Raw genomic sequence first — 23,412 nt, 5'->3', positions numbered from 1 at the left:
CTGGGTTGCACCCCCAGCACTGTATGACCCTGTGTGGCAGTACACACCTATAATCCTAGGACCAAGGAAAACCAGGGAGATCAGAAGGTCTAGGGCATCCTAGGTTACATATTAAATTAAGGTCCATGGGAAGAAGGGAGAGGGCAGAAAGAAATATCCTAATACTGATACTCTAGACCAAACAGACTTTTTTAATAATTATTTTTCACTAGAAAATACTGTGTTCTTAAATTGGAAATAGCTTTCTTGACAGATAATCACCTGCCATCATCGGATGTATTAAGCAAAACATGAACATTCTGTGGCAAACAAGCACACTGCAGAGAATATGGGGAACGGCTTGGTGTGATGAATGTGAGTCTTGTCGAGCAGACTGTTCCTGACATAAAACACAAATTCATTTACAAATGACAAGGCAAAAAAATAAAATAAAATTAGACCATTCAGCTTGAGTTTATACATGGGGAAACAACAAGGATGCTATGCTCCCAAAGCAGACTTCCAGGAACATAAGCATCCTGAACTACAGCACCTGTGTAGAGACAGAGACAGAGGAAGATGGGCTGGAGGCATCACCTGGAATCCTCCAAACATCATTTGATGTTCTTCTCCGGTGTGCTCAGTGTAAGCACACTTTCCCTTCTTGCCACCCACAAACACTTTGAAAATTCTTCCATGAGCACATAATAGTATCTCCAGTCAGGAACTTTCTTCTCAGTCCCAGCAGGCAGCCATGACCTGCAGTGCCTTCTGTGGAATGTTTCTGACATCATTCTCCCAACCTCTTCCATAGCCTATCCAAGCCCTTTTCCAAAACACTTTTCATTTTACTATATTCCCCAAGCTGTTAGGTGACACAGCTCTCTACCTGGCTCCCAGGGAGAAGGTGGGAAGGCAGTTCAGTTCCTCTGTCTCCTTAACCCAATTAGTCACCCAGTCCTGACCCCAAGCTTCCAAACTCTGCCTGATCTTTTCATTATCTTTCATTCTCTGCCTCAAATCCTCCTTGGATTGCTTATGTGATATCAATCAAATTCCCTGTTCCTGCTTTCATCCTTATCTACCTTATATCAGCACTATCTTCAGACACACATTATATATTGTGATCACATGACTTACTTCTTTAACTAAAAATATGAAAATATGCAATTGACTTTGGTGTAAAATTTAGGGGCGGGGGAGAGGGCTCCGCTGATTAAGTGTCCGCTGTGCAAGCTTGAGGGCTGGAGTTCCTCCACAGCACTCACCTAAAAAGGGAGGCACGGTGCTGTGCACTTGTAATCTCAGGGCTGAGGGAGAAAGAGACAGGAGGACTCTCAGGTCTCACTGACCAGCCGGCCCAAGCAAATTCATGAGCCTTAGATTTAAGTGAGAGCCTTTGTCTCAAAAAATAAAATGGAACCACATCCAGGGTTAACATCTGACTTCCACATGAGCACATTCAAGCACACACAGTCACCTGTACACATACATACACATACACACACAATAATGATGATGATGATGGAGGAGGAGGAGAAAGAGAAGAGGAGAAAAAGAAGAAAAGGAAGAAGAGGAGGAAAAGGAGAAGGAGGAGGAGGAGAAGAAGAAGAAGAAGAAGAAGAAGAAGAAGAAGAAGAAGAAGAAGAAGAAGAAGAAGAAGAAGAAGAAGAAGAAGAAGAAGAAGAAGAAGAAGAAGAGAACCAGTCAACTTTGGTCTCCAGCAGCAGCAGAAAGGTCACTGAACCCCAGAATTTTGAAGCCAGTCTGGACAAGACCCCATTAGAGAAAACAAAAGTAAAAAATTAAACACTTAATAGAGTTAGTGCATAATAGGACACTACCTTCTTCAAGACAAAACGTAGAACCTCTGTCAACCCTTTGTGAAGCTGGTGACTTCCAAGAGCTGACTCATCCTTCCATTCCCCTTATGAACCTCGCTTCTATACAAGCCAGAAACATGAACAGCATCCCGAGATGCCTAAAGAGAAGACACAGTAGCACTGTTATCCTTGGCATCGATCAAGGGACAATAGAAGAACCATATTCAGAAAAATAACACTGTAAAGGCTCCACACAGGCTGCTGGGTGACGCCCCACTTACTCTTTTCCCAGCCTTGAGAAGGCAAATAGCTTCTCCCTGCTTTAGCTTCCTCATCCGTGGGTAAGGATTGTAGCAGTTTGTAGCAACTACATTAATTCAAATACACAGAGTGCCACTAAATAACAGATACTCTAATTCCCACTGTACCTTTTAGGAGAGAGAAATTAAGCAGCAGAGTAGGGTCTGCAGAGGCGACCAGAAAAAGAAGAGGAATTGAGATCACACCATGGCGAGAACAGCTGGACTGCGTGCAGTTCACAGAGAAGCAGTGTTGCCAAGATTGAACAGCTGCTTTAAAACATCTGGAAAAGAACCTAGAGAATAGATGGAGGAAGCGTAATGGGACTCTGAGGAGAGATTCTGGCACAGATTAAGGGAACATTTTCAACCAAACCGAATGTCTAACAATGGGATGGATTGTATCTGTGAGGTCCCTGCCTCTAGAGGTATTTAGCCGTGGCTGGGCAACTGATACAGTGGAGAAGGGAGAGTCTCAGGTGACAAAAGTCTTCTGTGTCACTAACACCATGGATATATCTGGAGTGAGTCTTACAAAGCATGATCATCATATTCATCTTCTAGTTGATCTGTTATCATATTTTTACGGCAACCTAGTGTCCCAGTGCTGAGCAAATTCCTTAGAAATGAGGTCCTGGCTGGGGACTCAGGGTGGACATCCAGGACACGTCCTCAGGCGGCAGCTACCTCGCCCACATCTCCTTTTCATATCTGTTGTGGGGTGTATTTACACTGGGTAGAGATGTATTGCTATGATTGATTTAATAAAAGACTGAATGGCCGATAGCGAGGCAGGAGGTACAGGCGGGACTTCTAGGCACAGAGAGAACTCGGGGAAGAAGGAAGGTGGAGTCGCCAGCCAGACTTGAAAGAAGCAAAATGGGCGGTATGGAGATGAGGTACTGTCACGTCGTAGGACATAGATTAATACAAATGGGTTAATTTAAGTTATAAGAGCTAGTCGAGAAGAAGCCCAAAATAAGGCCAAACTTTCATAATCAATAATAACTTTCCACGACATTATTTGTGAACTGGTGGCCCCAACAAGAAAGAACTGCCACAGACATCTCTTTAAAAACGGTCATTGCCAGACTGTGGTGGCACCTGCCTGTCATCCTAGCACTTGGGAGATAGAGACAGACCGATCTCTGAGTTCAAGGCCAGCCTCTACAGAGCAAGTTCCAGGTCCCAGGTCAGGGCTACACAGAGAAATCCTGTTTCGAAAAGCCAAAAACCAAATGAAAAATAAGCAAAAACCACAGCGATCTTTCCCTTCTCTGCGGTCATTCTTCCATTGCCTTCCATTCGTTAATATGTTTTGAAAACAGAATGGACCATTATTTTGGCATGAATTATTTCTTTAAAGATTAATTTTATTATTGTTCTAATTATCGGGTATGTGCACATGAGAGGGCAGGCTCCCGCAAAGGTCAGAAGAGGTCAATGGATCTGGAGTTACAGGGGGTGGTGAACTGCCTGGCATGGGTGCTGAGAACCAAACCCCAGTGTTCCACAAGACCGACATGCACTCCTAACCACAGAGCCATTTCTCCAGCCCAATGTCACTTTAAATAAGGTGAGAATGACAAAAATTTAACACAACCGAAGCTTTGATGGCCCTGCCTTAGAAAGAACTACTCATTTGAACTCTAACTTTTCCAATAATCTTATTTTAAGATGAACGGACTTGGGGCTGAAAAGATGGCTCAACCATTAAGAGCATTTACACTCTTCCAGAGGACTGGAGTTCAGTCCCAACACCCACATCGGATGGCCCACAGCTACCTGTAACTCCTCCTCCAGGGCATCTGACATCATCCTCTGTCCTGCACATGTGACATGCATTCACACAGACACACACACACACAAATAAAAAATGTTATATCTTAAAAAAAGTATGGTAGGCAAAGTTTATAGCCAACTCAAATACACGCTAAATATACAGAAAAGTTAAGTTAAAGCTACATCATCTGGAAGCCAGATATGTGTTCTGCAAGATATGCATACTCATTTCAAACACATATGTGCACACTCATGCATACACACAAATAACACTGTGAAGTCATGGGTTACGTCTATCCAGCGTAAGTGTCCTGATTGGTTCTCAGGTGGGCCTGTCTTGCCTCATTTTCACACTGGGCTTGAAATCCTCTGGAAATAATCAAGAAAGTCTTTCAGGAAACTTGGTACCTGGTGTGATTCATCTTGCATAGTTCTTGCCCTGCGTTTATGACTATGTTTTCCTCATAAAATCTCATTCCTTTTGAGGGTCTTTTTCCCAATAATCCTTTTCCTTATGTTATCTTACGTTTTAAATTGAAATGTAATGATTATGTGTATTTATAGAGTGTGATAATTCACTAACTAGTATTTTGTATGTAATGATCAAACAAGAGCAGAACATTTCCACCTCCTTAAACATCAATCATTGGCTTATATTGGGGTTCTTTATAACGTGTAATAAGCTGCTGTAAACCATAGTAATTCGGTGCCTTTTTCATTCCACCCTTGACCCTAACCACATACTTTAAGTTCAGACTCAAAATGAAATGAATGAGTGGTTCAAAGTTCCTTGCGGATGTGATGAAAGAACGGCTTAGACTAAATGTTTGCTGAAGGCTAAGAATGTCTGGTGTGAGGGTAGACAACTCAGTTGGTAAAGTGCTTGCCCTGCAAACATGAGGGCCTGAGTCCCATCCTCAGAAATCATGTGAAAAAGCCAGACATGGTAGCGCAAGCTTGCAGTCTGATGACAAGAGAGGGAGAGATGGGGGGGGGGCTCTAGTGTTCACTGGCCCACCAGTCTAGCCTACTTAGTGAGTTCCAAATCAGTGACACTCTTTATATAAAATAATAATAATAATATAAATGATGTCTTAGAAATAATACCTAATAAGGTTCATCCCTGGCCTCCATGTGCACAGATATGCCCATGCACCTGCACACACAAATATATGCATATATATGTCCATGTACCTGCACACACACATGTACATAAATGCCCATGCACCTGCACACACAAACATATGCATATATATGTCCATGTACCTGCACATACACACGTGCACATATATGCCCATGCCCCTGCACACACACACGTGCACATATATGCCCATGCACCTGCACACACATGTACACATATATGCCCATGCCCCTGCACACACATATGTGCACATATATGCCCATGCCCCTGCACACACACATGTACACATATATGCCCATGCCCCTGCACACATACACACACATGTGCACATATATGCCCATGCCTCTGCACACACAAACATGTGCACATATATGCCCATGCACCTGCACACACACATGTGCACATATATGCCCATGTACCTGCACACACACACGTGCACATATATGTCCATGCACCTGCACACACAAACATGTGCATATATATGTCCATGTACCTGCACACACACGTGCATATATATGTCCATGCACCTGCACACACACACATGTACATATATGCCCATGCACCTGCACACACACATGTGCACATATATGCCCATGTACCTGCACACACAAACATATGCATATATATGTCCATGCACCTGCACACACACACATGTACATATATGCCCATGCACCTGCACACACACATGTGCACATATATGCCCATGCACCTGCACACACACATGTGCACATATATGCCCATGCACCTGCACACATACACACACATGTGTACACATATGTCCATGTACCTGCACACACATGTACATAAATGCCTATGCACCTGCACACACACATGTGCACATATATGCCCATGCACCTGCACACATACACACACATGTGCACACATATGCCCGTGCACCTGCACACATACACACACATGTGCACACATATGCCCGTGCACCTGCACACATACACACACATGTGCACACATATGCCCGTGCACCTGCACACATACACACACATGTGCACACATATGCCCGTGCACCTGCACACATACACACACATGTGCACACATATGCCCGTGCACCTGCACACATACACACACATGTGCACACATATGCCCGTGCACCTGCACACATACACACACATGTGCACACATATGCCCGTGCACCTGCACACATACACACACATGTGCACACATATGCCCGTGCACCTGCACACATACACACACATGTGCACACATATGCCCGTGCACCTGCACACATACACACACATGTGCACACATATGCCCGTGCACCTGCACACATACACACACATGTGCACACATATGCCTGTGCACCTGCACACATACACACACATGTGCACACATATGCCCATGCACCTGCACACACACACGTGCAAAGAATGGCTGCAATGTAAGTTATTTGGTAATGGTAATAAAATAAACATAAATAATAAAAGTTGAAGTAGTTATTTTGGCATAGTCGTATCAAACCATCCTGATAGGCAACAAGCAACCAGTCAGGAGACTATCAAGTAACTTGGGAGAGACAGTACAATGGGAGTTGGAGTCACACTGATCTGTGTTTGCATACTAACTAGCTTTTCCTCTTCAAAATCTGAACGGAGTCTGTCTCTGACTCTCTTGACTGTTTGTGGGACCCTTTTTCTCGCACTGAGTATGTGCCTACTATGTCATAGCTGGTTGATGTCCCTGGGAGGCTTGCTCTTTTGTGAAGGGGGGCAGAGGAAAGTGAGTGGGGAAGAGGTGGGAGGGAGAGGATGAGGGGAGGGAAGGGGGACTGCAGTCATAATATATGGCAGAATAATAATTTTTTAAGTGACTAATAAGAAAAGACTTGCATGACCTTGAGCAAGCTACTTAATTCCTCCTAACCTCAGCCTCCTCTTCCAAAAATTAAGAGTGCATACTAACACATACCTGGTAAGGCTATTAGCCTTCTGGAGCTGAGACAGACCAGCTGAGGCAGCAGCTTAGGGAATGAAGGGTTTACGTTGGCTCACAGTTCCAGGGTACAGTCCACCCTGGAGGGGGAATCATGGCGTCAGCAATCCTGCAGCTGGCCATGGTGCATCCACAGTTAGGAGGCAGGAGAGATGCCTGCTGACACTCAGTTCCTGTCCTGCTTTTCCTTCGGTCCAGCTTCCTACACCAATAGCTAATCCAGAAATCCCATCAAACACAAACACGTGCCCAGAGATTTGTCTCCAGGATGCTTTTAGACCTCATGAAGGCGACATCAAGTTGGTGCTGGGATTCATGTAAATTACAGGACCTATTGCCTACATGGAGAGAATGGAGAGTTTATGTTTGTTGTTAAAGGGGATGCAGTCAGGCCTGCAGAGGCTAAAATAGCCCCCGGCAGCAGCCACTGAGGTTTGAATGCACTGAGTCTTCAGCACGGTATTTACAAGGGTAAATCCACAGGAAACCTCAGACCTTGGCTCACAGGGTACATTGTGCCAGAAGTAATTTTATCGCGTGTTGAAATGCTAATACTTAGGGAACATTAGGCTACATATAATGAAATATACACTATGAGAATTAATCTCCCCCACTCCTCTGTACTCTAAATGTAGCTCCTAGGCATTTTCAAATGATTCCTGTGGCTCTCACACCCCCGTTGATCAGCTGCTTCTCTCAGATGTGATGAGGGCATACAGACAAAAGGCTGGCTGAGGGACCGGACAGTGTAAGAGGAGTGGGTGGAATGGGTGCCTCTTGGCTTCTGTCTGGCTTGCTTCCCTCTTTTCCTCCTGGCACCTGGATCCTTCTAACCTGTGTCTCAGGAACTGCTCCCTGCCGGGTCAAGTCCATCTTCCTCAGAAAACAACTCTGTGCCCTGACTGCTCTCTGGTTCTGGTTTCCAGCAGATGTCGGGCACAATGACCAGCTCACTTCCTTTGGGGGAAAGAATTTGCATCCATTCCTGCTACTCCCATTTCCCGACGCTCAACACATCTCTCTCAGAAGCAGACCAATTACAGGAGACAAACATTGCAGCCTTGTCACCGATAAGGAAACTGGGATTCAGAGAGGTTGACTATTTTAATGCCAGTCACACAGCAAAGAGAGTGAGTTAAAAAAAAGCAATACTTTCTGCTCCCTGATGCCCGGAGCCTCTCCCCAAATGGGTGGGTCTTGAGGAACAAGTCCAGACAGAGAATTCAAGGCTCTCCTCCCTGCCCCAGTCCCGTCAGCCACTCTCCTTCCTAGGTGCTTTCTCCTAGAATAGTAAGTTCCTAATGCAGAACCCAGAATTACACGCTACAAAATGTAGACAACGTGCGCTCTTGAAGCAAATCCTTTCGATCATTTAGATCATTTGCTGACTCCCTCCTAACTGAATCATCGTCTCATCGGCGTCTTTCAGACAACTGTGAAGCTATGGATTAAAAAAAAAAAAAGATGAAAAATCTAATCTGCTATTTCTCAACAGTCTGTCACCATGGAATCAAACATTTGAGCAGGTTTTGCCTTGACCTGGCACCATCAAAGAAGAAACATTCCTTTTCGTTTATCTTTAGTCTCCTCTCACACTGCGTCGAAATAGTCTCGGAAATTAGAATGCCCTTTTCTCCAGCTGCCCACTGCCCTTTGGGCTCCAAAATGTCTCACTGTTACACTCTGCAGAAGAATGCTTCTCCCTCTGGACTGATTTGCTTCTGAATGGCCTTTTATCTACAACTGGAAGAGAAGCAATTCAATAAAACAAACAGAACAAAACATCCCCTCTCAAAATTGGCATCTCTGGGGCTAGAGAGATGGCTCAGCAGTTAAGAGCACTTGATGCTCTTGCAAAGGACCCAGGTTCAGTTCCCAACACCCACATTCCAGATCACAGCTGTTTGTAGGCTTGGTTCCTTTGGACCTCCTCAGGCACTGCGCACATGTGATGTCCACATAAATATACAAACATTCATCACAAAAATGCAAATAAGTATTTTTAATTTTTTTTTTAAAAAATTGGCATCTAGCTCAAAATATCTCTGCTCTATCTTTCAGCTTGTAAATGCTAATATTCTGTGCTGGAGAGATTGCTGAATGAAAAAATTTTACACCCCCATAAACCTCTCAGCCGACACAAAAATCCAAATCAGACCAAATCAAACCAAATTAGAAAAAGCCCAAGTTTAATGGATATCAACACTCCTGGGTGGCCTTCCAGCCCCAGAGAGGAGATGGGGAAGAAAGAACAGAAAACCATGAGTTTGTTCTCTGGGGGGCAATTTAAATACCCTGTGGGAGTGATCTTGAGCATCTCTGGGGAGGGGTCATCATTTGGCAGGATTTCTTGGAGATGAAGTCTGGACTAGGCAACTCCCAGGGGGAAAGGGGATTGGGATGGAGCTTCTGCTCAAACACTGAACAGCCATTTAGGGAGCACACTGCTCTCTCAGCAGACCCAAGTCAGGTGGTTCACAACTGTCTGTGACTCCAATTCCAGGGGATTGGACACCTTCTTCTGGCCTCTGAAGACAGCCACAATTCACATGCACATTATAATATAATAATAAAATGCTAATAATTAGTTAATTTTCTGAATTCTAAAATCCCATCAGTCAGGACAATGGCTGGCGTATCAATTAACTTGGTCTGTTATCTATGTTAGGATAAGTAAATAGCTGTGTTTATAACATAAACACAATCTTCTGTAAGCCTGAAAATAAATAGGTATAAACAACAACAACGAAGAGCTGCAAATAGTGTCAGCCCCTCAGAATAGCTCTCACAATAAGTTCCATCCTATAGATGCAGATTGACACTGGGAAGGGTTGGCCAGTTAGTAACAGTGACAGCGAAGGAGCAGCAACGGATTTCCGACTCAGCCATTCTCCAAGATCTCCTAGGTCCACACCACCACCTTATCAACAGGAGTATTCAAAGCAAAGCAGACTTTTTGTGCTTCTGGTGGGAACAGAAGCCATCATGATAGACCCAGCCTAAAGTTGAGAACTCCGGCTCCAGAACACTAGAACAGATCATTTACACACGTGAACACGGTCAGCGGCATTAGTGGAAGAGGCTGTGGACAAGCTTAATCCCAGAGCATGCAGTGACCACTGTGGTGGACGGGTGGCACCCACAGCTTGTACTCCCTTGGTCCTAAGTATCTCTCACTAACTTGCTGGGACATCTGAACCTTCCCAGGATCACATCCTTAGCTCCTCTTTGTGTGGAAGAAACAAAGGGGGCTGGCGGCAAGACCAAGCTCCACTCTGTCTTACACAGGTCTGAACAAGTCACTTGGCAAGATCAACAATGACTTTTATTTGCCTTCCCATTTGGTGCTAAATCTCCCCTCGCTTGACTTCCCTAGATTTCCCATGAGCATTGCTGAGCGCTTCGTTGAAGAAATCAACAGAACGTAAAATAGAAATTATATTTTAACCAGAGACAGATTCGAAGTCAAGTAACTCATAGGAACGGACCTTGGTGGCAATTTGCCAAACAAGAAGAAAGTATTTTTCAGATGAGAGAAACCTTGATTATTCTCTTTGAATTCCCTCATGTTATGTATGAGGAACAGGAGCGAAAGAGCCTCTGTTACAGACAAATTCCTAGTAAGCCAATGCTACTCTTTCTCTTTCCTTTTTCTTCACTCCTTTCTCCTGGAAAAATTAAGGTTTGTTCTGTGTGTCTATGCCCTGTCTTAGGTACTCTTCTATTACTGTGAAAAGGCACTGTGACCAAGACAACAATTATAAAAGAAAGGATGGAAGAGCCAGGGAAGGAGCAGGTTCTGGGGAACCTGTCTTGTGGGCAGCTCCCAGACTGAGCCATTGCTGTTCCATTATGGAGACCCTCCCTGAGGATCTGTAGGTTGTAGAGGGTAGCTGGGAGAGGAGGAAACAGTTTCTCCATTGGTGTAGGCACTCCAGTGAGGTGCCCATGCTCTTATATGTAATTCCTTACCTATGCTCCAATAAATAATCCTAATTAAACTCATCGGTTTACCAAAATATTTACAGATTCATGAATGTCTACTGAACACATTGGTTCAGCTTTCGTCTCTGTTACTGTGGTCAACCCCTGACCAAAAGGAACTCGGGGAGAAATGGATTTGTTCCAGCTCACAGTCCATCACCAGGGTAGTCAGGGCAGGAACTCAAGGCAAGAACCTGGAGGCAGAAACTGAAGCAGATGTCGTGAAGGAGTGCTGCTATCTGGTTTATTCCTCATGGCTCGCCCAGTATATATATATATATAACCCAAGATGACCTACCCAGGGAGAACACTGCCCACAGTGGGCTTGGCCATCCCACAACTACTAGTAATCAAGAAAATGCCCCATGCACACATGCCAATCTCATGGAGGCATTCATTCAGGCAAGTTTCCCTCTTTCCAAGTGATTCTAGATTGCTTGAGCTGGCTAACACTAACCAGCATAATATTAAACTGTGCCATTTTTCAAAGTAAGTCCATTCTCTTATCGATTTAACATATATTTAACTCATTCCATATAAACACAATACACAATACTTTGACATTGCAAATGTCATTCAGACAATAACTCACACACATGATGTCACACTGCCTTCACACACCTAGTTTGCAGATATCCACGTCACATATATGCAGTTTCCTGCATGCATGTATTACGTATAACAATCTTTCATCCTATCACCAAGAGTGTAACAAAATTATTAACTCATTCATCACAAAATTTCTATGAGGAAAATCCTATTGTTGTTCGACTCGTTTCATATAAGACAGAGATAGAATAATAACAAATTTACCTAAGGCCATCACGACGGCTATGAGTAACGTCTACATGGGCCTGCCCACCCGCATTCTGATCACGGTGTTTTATTCTTGTGGGTCGGTTTTTGTCGTTGTTGTTTTCCTACTAGCCTCCTCTCAAATCGATGTGCTGAAAACTGTAGTTACTCGGGGAATTAATAAGAAGATAGCCACAGGACTCATCAAACAGTTTGTCTTCCTTTGAAGCAGGCTTTGGCATGGGGCTTTCTTAAAGACATACAGGATGAAAGGGCTGGCTTTGGAGGAGAACTGCAGCCTTGGAATAAAACTCTTCCTCGCACTGCTTTGTGCTGCGTAGTTGGGAAAATGTTGCCTTTCTGAATGTCAGTCTTCTCTCTGGTAAACAGAGATCTATGAAGAGTCCCCGTTGGGATTGAATGAATGCGTTAGTTACATAGTTATATAGAAGCACCTCATTCTTCATGGCTGTCATTGTCATCTCCGGTTTTCCATAAAGAGCTCTTGTTAGGACTCGCTCCCCCTGATTCTTAGCTGAAATAGTGGTGATAGCTAATACAGACTCGGAGAATGAACGAGAGTTCCAGCATGAATGTGTCATTTGTACCAATCTGGGCGGCTCACATGAGTCACGAGCAGGTTTTCTTACAACAGCTGTGTATGTGTGATGCCCAATAGAGCGAAATGTTTAACAATTATGCTGTTTTAAATATGTAGCATAGAGGGAAGGAAAATGAACACCAGTTGTGATTATCCACTTGAAAAGCTCATTAGGAAATGAATTATGGAATAGTGGATTAATTAAGATCATGTAGGAATGTATTTTCCACTTCTGAAAAGGACTTTTTAAAAATGATATGAATCGCACATAATGGCTTGGTATGGCCAGTTTGAAAAAAAATCTGCCATTTCCTCCAAGTGGAAAAACCTAACATTTACTGAGTTCCTGCTGAATGCCAGACATTACTTTCAATCAGCCCGTGGCAGTTCTGCCTGATGCCTGTTATTACTACCATATTCTTGATGAGGAAAATGAGGCCGAGGGAATTCAACAATGTATTTAGGTAACATAATCACTATACAAGGGCCTGGGGCTTTGACTTGAAACTAATTTCAGAGTTCTTCCCACTGAACCTGGAAAGGGCCATTTCTGGAAGATACTGAGACTTGAGATGGGATATTAGATGTATTTCACTCCTCGTGAGCATGCTCGGTCATCTCCACCATCCAGTGCAGCGTCTCACTTCACCTGTCCCCTCTTCTGGATGGAGAACTCTGTAAGAGGTGTGGTGACGTCAGCTCTGTTCATCCATTCATCCCTAACAGCAGACTCGGGGCCTGCCACATTGTTATATCTTCAACACACATGTCAGGTGAAGAACTAAACGCTGAACTAAAGAAAAGCGTGAAGGTCAACCAGTCCTCTCTTGTAGGTGGTAGCGTCAGAAGGAAAGGAAACGTTTTGGCCTTAGTCATACAGGGACAGAAGGAAGCTGCTCCTAGAGCTGCTGAGTAGATGCTCATAGGAGTCAAGTAAAGAACGGTACATCGTTTATCCTGGGCTGGCATCCTCCCAGAACACAAATCAAGCATATAATTATATGAGCAATCTTGTTCTGTGTGTCACAGAGCAGAGATCACAAGCGATCACCATTCACCTCCAGGCCCAAGGCTCCATGAATGGTCGCCCAGCTATGGGAAAACCATTTCCAGTAAACACCAGGGAAATACTTTGCCACTTGTCTGGCTCTTGTCAAGGCGACAACCATGGGCTTCCTGATTAACTCTCCATTAGCTCCTCATTAACTGTCCGTCTAAGCAGCAAATGGGGCCATTTGCTCCGCCTTCCAGACACCAAGAGGGAAGAAAGTTCTTATTCCTGTTAGATAGAAGGTATCATCAAGACTTCTCAGTCTTCCAGATCTCGAGATGAAGCCCACACTGAAGGAAAGGGTGGAAAATAGGGACCCATGAGAGAGATGGAAGACACAGCTAGAAAGAACCAAGGGAGGATTGGCCACTAAGTCAATCTCCTAAAAAAAAATAATAAAGAAAAAAGAAAGAATGAATAAATGAATGAAGAATAGAATCAGTGACATAAAATTAAGCAAATTGAGCGAGGTGGTAAGATGTGGAGAGACAATAACTCTTTGAGACACACTAAGGTCCAGCAACCCCTAGGAAAATGAGGCTCAGGGGCCAGTAGAGGACAGAGGTTGCTTTGTCTTCTGAGTCCTCCTTGAAGAGCACAGTGCTTAGGGGCAGGGCTGGTGCTCACGGCAGGCAGTAGACTGGGGAGCGCAAGACACCTTAATAAATGCTTGGCAAGTAGACACCCAAATAAATGAACTAAAATAAAGTATATAGCTGATTTGGGAGGCAAACAGCAATAGTATTAAAAAATTGCTCCCAATAAATAATGTTTTCTAAACTAAATCACTTGATCTAAAATTACTACACCACGCATTTCGCTTCTCCTCCAAAGGCCCTGGAGCCAAAACAACTCACCCCTTACAGAGAGAACGTATAATTTGCTGTCTGCGAAGACAAAGCCTCACGCATTAGAAGCAACCCTAAATGCCTGTGCTTAGAGTGACCTTTTGCATTGCCACTGTGATGCCATTAGTGTGATAATTTTATGCAAGATTAAGCATGTAATTATGTGTTAAATAGTTTCCTTGGCTCCTGTGTGCTCACTCAATAAAGCAGAGTGCATTAAGAGTGTCCTATACGTATAGCTCCAGGCCACTGACATTCTAAAACTGCTTCCTCTCTGCACTTCCCCAGCCCCGAATCTCACTCACACTTGCCCGATGTACCCTCCAGGCCCAGCAACTGGGAGCGTTTAGCTCCCAGAAGCCACTGTGCAGAGCGGCCCTTGTAGAGCAGCTGAAGTGTCTACAGTGGATTTCGCTTAAGTAAATTCAGAACCCAAGAGGTTGCAGCAGGGTTTCACACCCTGGCTACCCCTCGGAGTTACCTGGGTAGAAACCATGGAGACAGCTCACAGGACAAAGGCGCTTGCTTCCACGCATGACAACCTGGGCTCAATCACTGGGACCCATATGAGAGGAGTGAACTGGCTCCTGCAAGTCACCCACCCCTGTGCGTACTGCTCTGGCACTAGCACGTGGAATTTATTCATTTATTCACTTCTTTATTTGTGTATTTATTTATTTATTTACCTGGACACAATCGGGGTGGGGGGGGCAACGTCAGAGACCCACACCTGGAGCCTCCTCTCCTTCCAAGCAATCATGTCCAACCTGCAGGCCACAGGGCATGCACACCCCAGGATAGCTGTGAGGGTGGCCCAACAGAGAATCATAAATTCCCTGAAGACATTATGAGATTATTTTCTGCGTGGGCTGTCTTGTGACTCAGTTGTGTCATGCTGAGTGTGAACATTGCAGATGGCAATGTCATGTTGGATGTCAAAAGGTTGGACGGGCTTGAAAGACCAAGTACTAGAATTTTTCTTAAGATTTATTAGTGTAATTTATATTTGTGTTGTATGTATATGTGCCTGGGGTGAGTTTATGTTCACCACATGCATGCGGCTATCCTAGGAGGTGTCGGAGGGTATCTGATCCCCTGGATCTGGAGGTATAGGTGGTTGTGAGCCACATAATGTGGGTGCTGGGAACTGACCCCGGGTCCTCTGAAAGTTCGGTAAGCGCCTTTGATACCTGACTTGGTAAGATGATTTGCAACCCCAGAAATTTTCAATAGTTCCCCGAGCTGTCTCCAGCACATGATCACATTCAGAGGCACCGCCTTCCCAGTCCTCTTGCTCAGGACAAGTGTCAGAACTCAGTGCTAATGAAGACGTATTTTGATTTTACCATCTCAATAGTTCTGACCGCCACCAGCCCCATAGGACAGGAAAGAATCGATTTGCTCCGTACAAAGCAACTTAATTGGATTTTCTTCCATCCATTTGTTTTTAAGTTTAGTAGTGGGGAGGCAAAATGATGGGAAGCAATGTTTAGTATCCGCCTATCACATGCAAATATACTTGAGGTTCCCCTGCATCGCTTGTTTATCTTCCAAGCCACCAGGTGGCAGGAATTTTTCCTTCCGTATTTACACAGAAACTCAGAGCTGTTAATTGGCTTGTACAAAGTCACACAGTTGGTGATGCCGATGCCAAGAGGCACACAAACAGCTGGACCGTCTGCTATTCGTGCTCCGATTCTTCTTAGGCCATGCTGCTCTTTCTAAAAGATCCATATTGAATGCTATGGCAGCAATCTAAACTTTCTGTCTAAGTTAATAAGAGGAGAGAGGACACATAGCAGTTTGAAGAGATTCTCAGCCTGGAATGTAGCTCTGTTGTTAGCATACTTGCCCAGCACGCATAAAGCCCTGAGTTAATTCCCAGAATGCAAATACTAACTATAAGGACACACACCTGTCCTTCTAGCACTCAAGAGGCAGAGGCAGAAGGATCAGAAGTGCAAGGTCATCTTCTGGTATGGAACCAGTCCAAGGCTAGCGTTTGTCTCAAACAAACAAATAATAATAAAAACTGAGAAGCAGCAGAACACCCCAAGCTAAGGGAAGGATTGAGGAGATGCCAGCTGTCATGGTCAGAACACGCAGCCAAAGTCAAGGCAGCCATCTGATGGTCTCTTAAGCTGCTAGAGCAGCAGAGCCATTTCCTGCCAACTGTTCTCTTGGCATAGCGGGCATAGACCCGCACTGCAGATGCTGATGCCTTACCTAGAAGGGAAGAGGGAGCTTGTGCAGACAGGACCATCACTCCTTGCTTAGTCGGGAGAGTGGAGCTCCTCAGGGCCACTGAAGAAAGTTCCATAGAAGGGGACATCTGAGGTGGCTACCCAGTTGGGAAGAGAGGCAGAGGGAATGGCAGCATCCGAATCAAGGCAGCAGAGACATTGAAGGTGGGCTTGGACTTGGACTTGGAAAGGGTCTTAGACCAGTCCTTGAGACAATGGAAGCATCCCCACTCTTGCTGACTCCTTGTTTTCTTTGAAGGCTAAGGAGTATACCTTTGTGTGTAGATGCATGTGTACGCACGTGCTTGCGTGTAAGGCCAGAAGTCAGCTTCAGGGCATTCTCTGGAACTATCCACTTTGTTTTCTAAGACAACTAGCCAAGTAGGCCAGCAAGTCCCAGGGATCATCCTGCCTCCACTCCCCAGTTCTGGGATTATACACCCACACCACCGTATCTAGATTTTATATGGATACCAGGGACCAAGTTCAGGACACGGGGCAAGCACTTTCCTGACAGAGCCATTGTCTCCCTGTCCAGACACAGGTCTCTTAGGTCTGTGGTCTTAAACCACACCCATCTGCAACCATGAGTCAGGACTGCAGAGGTTCTTCCTTTCAGAACCACACAACAGTACAGTGGACCTGACCCACCTTCTCCCCCGGCCCACAGTCTAACACAGCCACTTCACATAGGATTCAAAATTGTGAACGTTTATAAAGATTTCCCATGCTCCTCTGTGCCACTTCACTGATGGCAACCCAAAGGAATTGTTTGTGTCTTCCCTCCATGGGGACAACTGGGTTCCTTAACTAACAGGTTAAGAGGGCCGTCTCCAAGTGGGGAGGATACCTTGAAGCCAGCTTCTGCTGACAAGGTTTGAATTCTGGGCATTTCTTTTGAAGCCTGAAATAGGGTCTGTATACCATGGCCTTTAAAAGAACAGAAACTCAATTCATTTTAATTAACGGTGAACTTAGCGGGCTTTAAATAACGATTTGTCTTCATGAAAAAAAAAAGGAACTGGGGTAGAAAACTCCAAATCTGCTTATTGGAATAACCTCAGCAGCCAGTAAGTATGTCCCTTCCAGTGGGTTTCAGACAGTTAATTAAAATAAACATATCTTTCATCTTCTTTTTCTGCATCAATTTAAAACAACGTAGCCAACGTGCCTTCTAGTGACACCCGGTCAGAAGAGCACCGAGGGGACATGGATCGCTGCAGCCCCTTCATTTTGAATTATTTCAGAACACTTGGGATTTCTGGCCAGTAAGGGATAGCGTGGCAAGGCTAACTAACTTACCGCTTCACCTGCCCTCAAACTGGGCAGCTTATCTTTGTCTCTCCAACACCCCCAACCCTTTGCGGGCCTAACTAGAGGAGCCAGTGAAGACTACAAGCCTACCCTAAAATAACTTCGCAAAGTTCAAGTCAGTCCTATTCTTACGATATAACGCTGTCAATCACATCGAATCGCCCTGATCTCCTGGAGGCTGCCTAGGTAAAGAATGGATTTAGTCCCTGTTTTATGTCATACCTTCTAGTGTTTTACACCCCTCATCCTCCTGCCTCCACTGTCCGAGTGTTGGGATTCCAGGTTACCACACCTAGCCTAAATTCAGTCTCTTCTCTTCTTACAGCTGTGGAGGGAATCTGTCCAGGTGGGTCACATCCCTCCATTATCCTAGGAGACCAAGAAAGACCTCTGCATCCCCACTGGAGACTAACCCCTGTGGTTTCTCTCTCCCTCTCCCTCTCCCTCTCCCTCTCCCTCTCCCTCTCCCTCTCCCTCTCCCTCTCCCTCTCCCTCTCCCTCTCCCTCTCTCTCTCTCTCTCTCTCTCTCTCTCTCTCTCTCTCTCTCTCTCTCTCTCTCGTGTCAACCCAGGGGTTTCAGAAGAGCCCAATTCCCAGGCCTTCTCTTATAAACCCAACCTGTGACGGCCAACCATATTCTTAGATTCATTGAACTGCATGTCAAAATAATAGAACTGAGAAAGACCTTAAATAATTAGTCTGAAATTCCACGGATACCAGGGAAAGTTGGAAACAGATTTTATGCTATCACTCAACTCCAGAAAGGTTATGTGACTTTATCAAGGTCAAACAGACAAAAAGCCAACCCTTTCTTCTGAGCCCTGGGAACCCTTGCTGCTCAGTGTTATCTTCAATATTGATCTCACCCTCGAGCTCCAGAGAGATTCAGAGTTCTGGGTGAGTTCTGGACCCACTCAGATCCACTGATTCAGCTTTGCAAAGTCCTGGGGTCATCAGGGGTCACTGCAGAGAGAATGAGAACTCAGGAAGGAAGCATGGCTCACCTTTCCTCTATATAACCAGGGACTGGGGTGTGTACACAGCTCAGGGGTAGAGCCCTGCTTTGGGTGGAAGCGGAAAGCGTCATTGGTTGGTTATCTTGCAATTCCATCACTGCCCGCTCTTCTGGCTTTCATGGCATAGCCCTAACTCAGATACATAGCTGTGGTCTCATGCCTTGAGGATAGAGAGGGGAAGTGTGGAGTACCAGGCGTGTAACAGAGAACACAGTCCAGTCACTAATACTATTTCCAGCCTCTCTTTCACAGTTCATATCACTCACTCCTATTAACCGTGCACACCAAAGGGGTCACTTTTCAGCCTTCCTTGGTTTTAATGCATTGAGTCTCATTTAGCTTTTGTGCTGGATTGTTATCTTTAAATGTTGTGTTTCTGTCTCTCTAGAAAATTACTAAGCAAAGGGCTGGAGAGATGGCACAGAAAGGACCTACGTTTGGTTTCCAGCACCCACATCAGGCAGCTCACAACTGCCTGTACCTCTAGCTCCAGGAGATCTGATGCCTTCTCTGGTTTCTGGGCACCTTCACCCAAGCACACACGTGCCACATAGACACACACACATAAATAAAGAGAAAAAAAAGAAAAACTAGAAGAAGAAATCTTTCTTTCTTAAAGAGAATGAAGGTATAAAATACTGATAAATAGTTTACTTTGGTGCCATTTAAAGACTAGGGAACCTTTCCCAAAACCCAAACCAAAGAACGCCACATGCCTGGCATCTCCTTCTTCCAGATCCAGGAGGTCAGGCAGCTGGGCACATGTGGCTGATCTGTTGCCTACACTGGCAACTACACACCTTAGGGACAAGGCTTTCCTGCGGTCCCAGCACTTGGGGAGCTGAGGCAGGAGATTCATGAGTTTGAGGCCAGGCTGGACTGCAGACCGAGACTCTGCCTCAAAATCGAGGGGTGGGTAGTATTGCACCACCACCATGTCCCATCTGTGAATAGTAAAGAAAAATGTGAAGAGAAAGAAGTCAAATTTTAGTATCCAAACCTCAACTAAAATTTGTTAAAGTGCATCGTATTGAGACAGAATCCATGCTCATTCTGCACTGTGAAGGAAGCATTGTTATTTCGACAGCGGTGAGAAAACCAGGATTCCAGAAGACAGGCTCCGCAGCCTGTCGGTGTGGACAGTGAAGGATGGGGCCTTATAAAAATGGGATGCAAGGTTCTGAGGGCGGCGCTAGGCTTCAGTGGGGTTTCTCCAAGGAACAGATCCAGCACCCCACAGTGTAAAAGCCTAGGATTGTTCGAGAGAGCTAAACCTCTGAGTTGTTGCTGTGGTCACAGAGTTCCGAAACCCCAGAGACAGAATTAACCCCAGTGTGTCCTCTGCAGGTCTCTCTGCCACTCCCCCAGGACATCCACCGTGAGGAAAGGAGCGGCAGGACCAACATCCTTTAAGATGTTTATATGGACCAGTGGCCGGACCTCTTCATCCTACAGACATGATGAGAAAAGGTAAAACCCTTGACTCTGGGTGCTCTTGAGCAGACTTTACAGAAAGATGGTTACAGAGGGCAGTGAGGATAGTGTTAGCTGCCCTCTTTGTCGCTGTGACCTGAGAACAACATAAACAAGGGTTTACTGCGGTGTGTGCTTGGAGAATACAGTTCATCATGGTGGGGTTTACTGCCATGTGTGCTTGGAGAATACGGTCCATCATGGTGGGGGATACATGGTGGCAGGAATGTGAGGCAGCTGGTCAGGTTGCACTTGTTGTCAGCAAGCAGAGACAATACCCCTGCTCCGTTTGCTGGCTCCTTATTTGACTCAGGAGCCCAGCCTCTGAAATGGGGCTGCCACATTCAAAGTGACTCGACCTCCCACACTCATACGCCCGCCCACCCTTTACTTCACCAACCACAGCACTTCCTGAAGACACCTAGTCAAGACTTGAACCCTCTCCCAGTCTTACCATCCTCTTTACCCAGACAGACTTCGCTCTGCTGTCTGTGAATTTTCAGAACCTTGCGCTGTGTCCAGGACACAGTGGACACCGAGGAAACCGACGCAAGAAACGGACACAGCTTTTCTAGGCAGCAATACTGCAGGAGAAAGGCTGGATTGCAAGAGGGCCCAGAAGGGGTTGGTAGGTTCATGGAGCCTTCAGAGGGGGTTGGTAGGTTCATGGAGCCTTCAGAGGGGGTTGGTAGGTTCATAGAGCCTTCAGAGGGGTTTGGTAGGTTCATGGAGCCTTCAGAGGGGGTTGGTAGGTTCATGGAGCCTTCAGAGGGGTTTGGTAGGTTCATGGAGCCTTCAGAGGGGGTTGGTAGGTTCATAGAGCCTTCAGAGGGGTTTGGTAGGTTCATGGAGCCTTCAGAGGGGGTTGGTAGGTTCATGGAGCCTTCAGAGGGGTTTGGTAGGTTCATGGAGTCTTCAGAGGGGGTTGGTAATGTTCATAGAGCCTTCAGAGGCAGTTGGTAGGTTCATGGAGTCTTCAGAGGGCTTGCAGGAACAGCTGATTGGAAGGAACAAACAGGATACGAAAGAAGGCGGGTGAGTGAGCAAGGTCACGTGATGCAAAACTAAATGGTTATTCAGCTCAACCCTTTCTCCTTTGGATTTAGTGAGTAAATATGTTCAGAAAATTATATAACCCTTACTCTCTGTCTCTGTCTCTCTGTCTCTGTCTGTCTGTCTGTCTGTCTGTCTTTCTCTCTATGAGTGTGTGTGTTGTATGTGCTCACATAGACATGCAAGTGTGGAGGCCATTGGGTGTCTTTTTCAGCCTCCCCTCCAACTTAGATTTTGAGGTACAGTTTCTCCCTGGACCTGGAGATCAATTATTGGCTGGACTGGTAGCCAATTGCTTACCTGTCACCACTCCACACCCGAAGCTAGGTTTGCAGGGCTGAGCCACTGTGCCCGGCTATTTTTATGTGGGTGTTGATCTTCATGTTGGCATGGAAGGCACTTTACCCTTGAACTGTCTCCCCAGACTCTCTACGTCGGTTTAAATAGTTATATCCTCCCCTTGTTACCAGTGGTTGGGGTCCAAGCCCAGTATTTCTGGGTTCTTGCTTTTTATACAAAGAATTGAAATAAAGACTCACACAGATTGCAAAGTAGCAAAGAAGCTTTATTCCAAAGCAAAGCAATGGTGCGGATCAGAAATAAGTGCATTGTGAGTGAGCAGGAGACCACATGCCTGACTCACAGGCCCTGAGGCCCTGACTCCCGGCTGGAGCTTCTGTTTACCCAGCTGAAGAGGAGGAGATGCCTGTTACTAAGAGGCGTGGTGAGAGTGGTTCTCTCTTTTGATCGGTAGATTAAATCACAAAATAATTTTCTGCCATGTATGTCCGTCCCATAATGCATCTGATTTTAATCGTATTCCTACTCAGGCACATAGGTATATGATGCTAAGTAGGGGAGTCTCCCTAAAAGTTCACATGAGAAACCAGTTTTGTATTATCATGCACCACAAGCCAGTTCGGGTCTGACCAGCCCTCCTATCCTTATACATGAATGGGTTGGCAATTGTCTATTTGGTGGTTGTCAAAGAAAAAATGTAAACCATTGTTTAAAATAAATACATGAGACCTGACGCACCTGGGGGAACTACAGGCTGCCACCAGGTTGCAAGTTGACATTTTCAGAGATTTCTATGTGCACACAGTACATGCTATAGGGTCTCAGGCTCCCAAATGCCTTGTTAGAAGAGGGGTATGCACAGCCCAAGCCAGGTGGCGTCCCAGGTTGCTGTGCTATTCCCTATGCTTCCTGCCTCATGTTTGCTTTCTTCCTGTTCCTCAGCCTGGGACCCTAACCCACCAGACACGCACCACCCATACCCAGGCAGACACTCTTGGGCATGCATTTCCACAATAATTCTACATACCGCCAAGCTGATAATCACGATTAGCCGGCTCATAGATGAACTGAACACAACTTTCTTTGATTCTATCTGGGCTTCCGTGTGCTCTTGCTCAGCCAGGCAGCAAAGGTGGAGATATGGTCAAGGAAAGGCGTGAACAAACCAAACACGTTCAGCTGGGAATGCCGGCTTGGAGCAGAGACTGGCCCTGTGTCCTTAGGCTATTTCTGCTGTTCACTGTGTAGGCCAAGGACATACACATTGACAGCCTGTTCCACAAATGCATTTATTACTTTAAATCCCATAATTACTGAAATCATCCTTGAAAACAAAAAATAAAGCTATAATTTAAGTGTCAGAGAATTGTACTGATGCGTAAAAGCAACCTAGTTATATGTGCCTTTAATTCTCAAGAATTACCAGTTTGTCAGACCTGGGCTGGTTTTGGGTGAATACTCAATAATCACACCAAACAACAAACAAGCAAAAGCACGGAAATGAGAAAATTATGTTTAAAAGCTGGGTTGTTGTCCTTTTTTTTTTTTAAGAACACGCAAACTTTTCAATGTGATAGTAAAGACTGTTAAAAACTGTTCAACTTAAAGGAGACGCTCATTAGTGAGTCTGTGATGAAGTCCCTATGTCACCAAGCCTCTTTCTGATTGAACAGGACTCCTCATTGACCTTTGAGGAAGAAGGGGAAAGCAGTCTTTAAGAACAATCATAATGTCGGCGGGGTTCTGAGACAGAAGATGGATTAACA

General features: G+C 45.2%; 1 protein-coding gene across 1 annotated transcript in view; it reads left to right on the top strand.

Moving 5' to 3' along the window:
- The window catches only part of Kcnmb2 (potassium calcium-activated channel subfamily M regulatory beta subunit 2), a 248,816-nt gene that overhangs the window by 195,009 nt on the left and 30,395 nt on the right, over positions 1–23,412 (top strand). Inside the window, exon 2 of the mRNA XM_075950490.1 lies at positions 20,168–20,290. Within this exon, the coding sequence (XP_075806605.1) occupies positions 20,235–20,290 (56 nt within the window). The 5' untranslated portion in view covers positions 20,168–20,234. The remainder of the gene's footprint in view (positions 1–20,167; positions 20,291–23,412) is intronic.

Source organism: Microtus pennsylvanicus, chromosome 16 (assembly GCF_037038515.1).
Source record: "Microtus pennsylvanicus isolate mMicPen1 chromosome 16, mMicPen1.hap1, whole genome shotgun sequence".
NCBI lineage: Eukaryota > Metazoa > Chordata > Mammalia > Rodentia > Cricetidae > Microtus > Microtus pennsylvanicus.
Note: the sequence above shows the minus strand (reverse complement) of the source record. Positions and strands in the feature narration are given on the sequence as shown.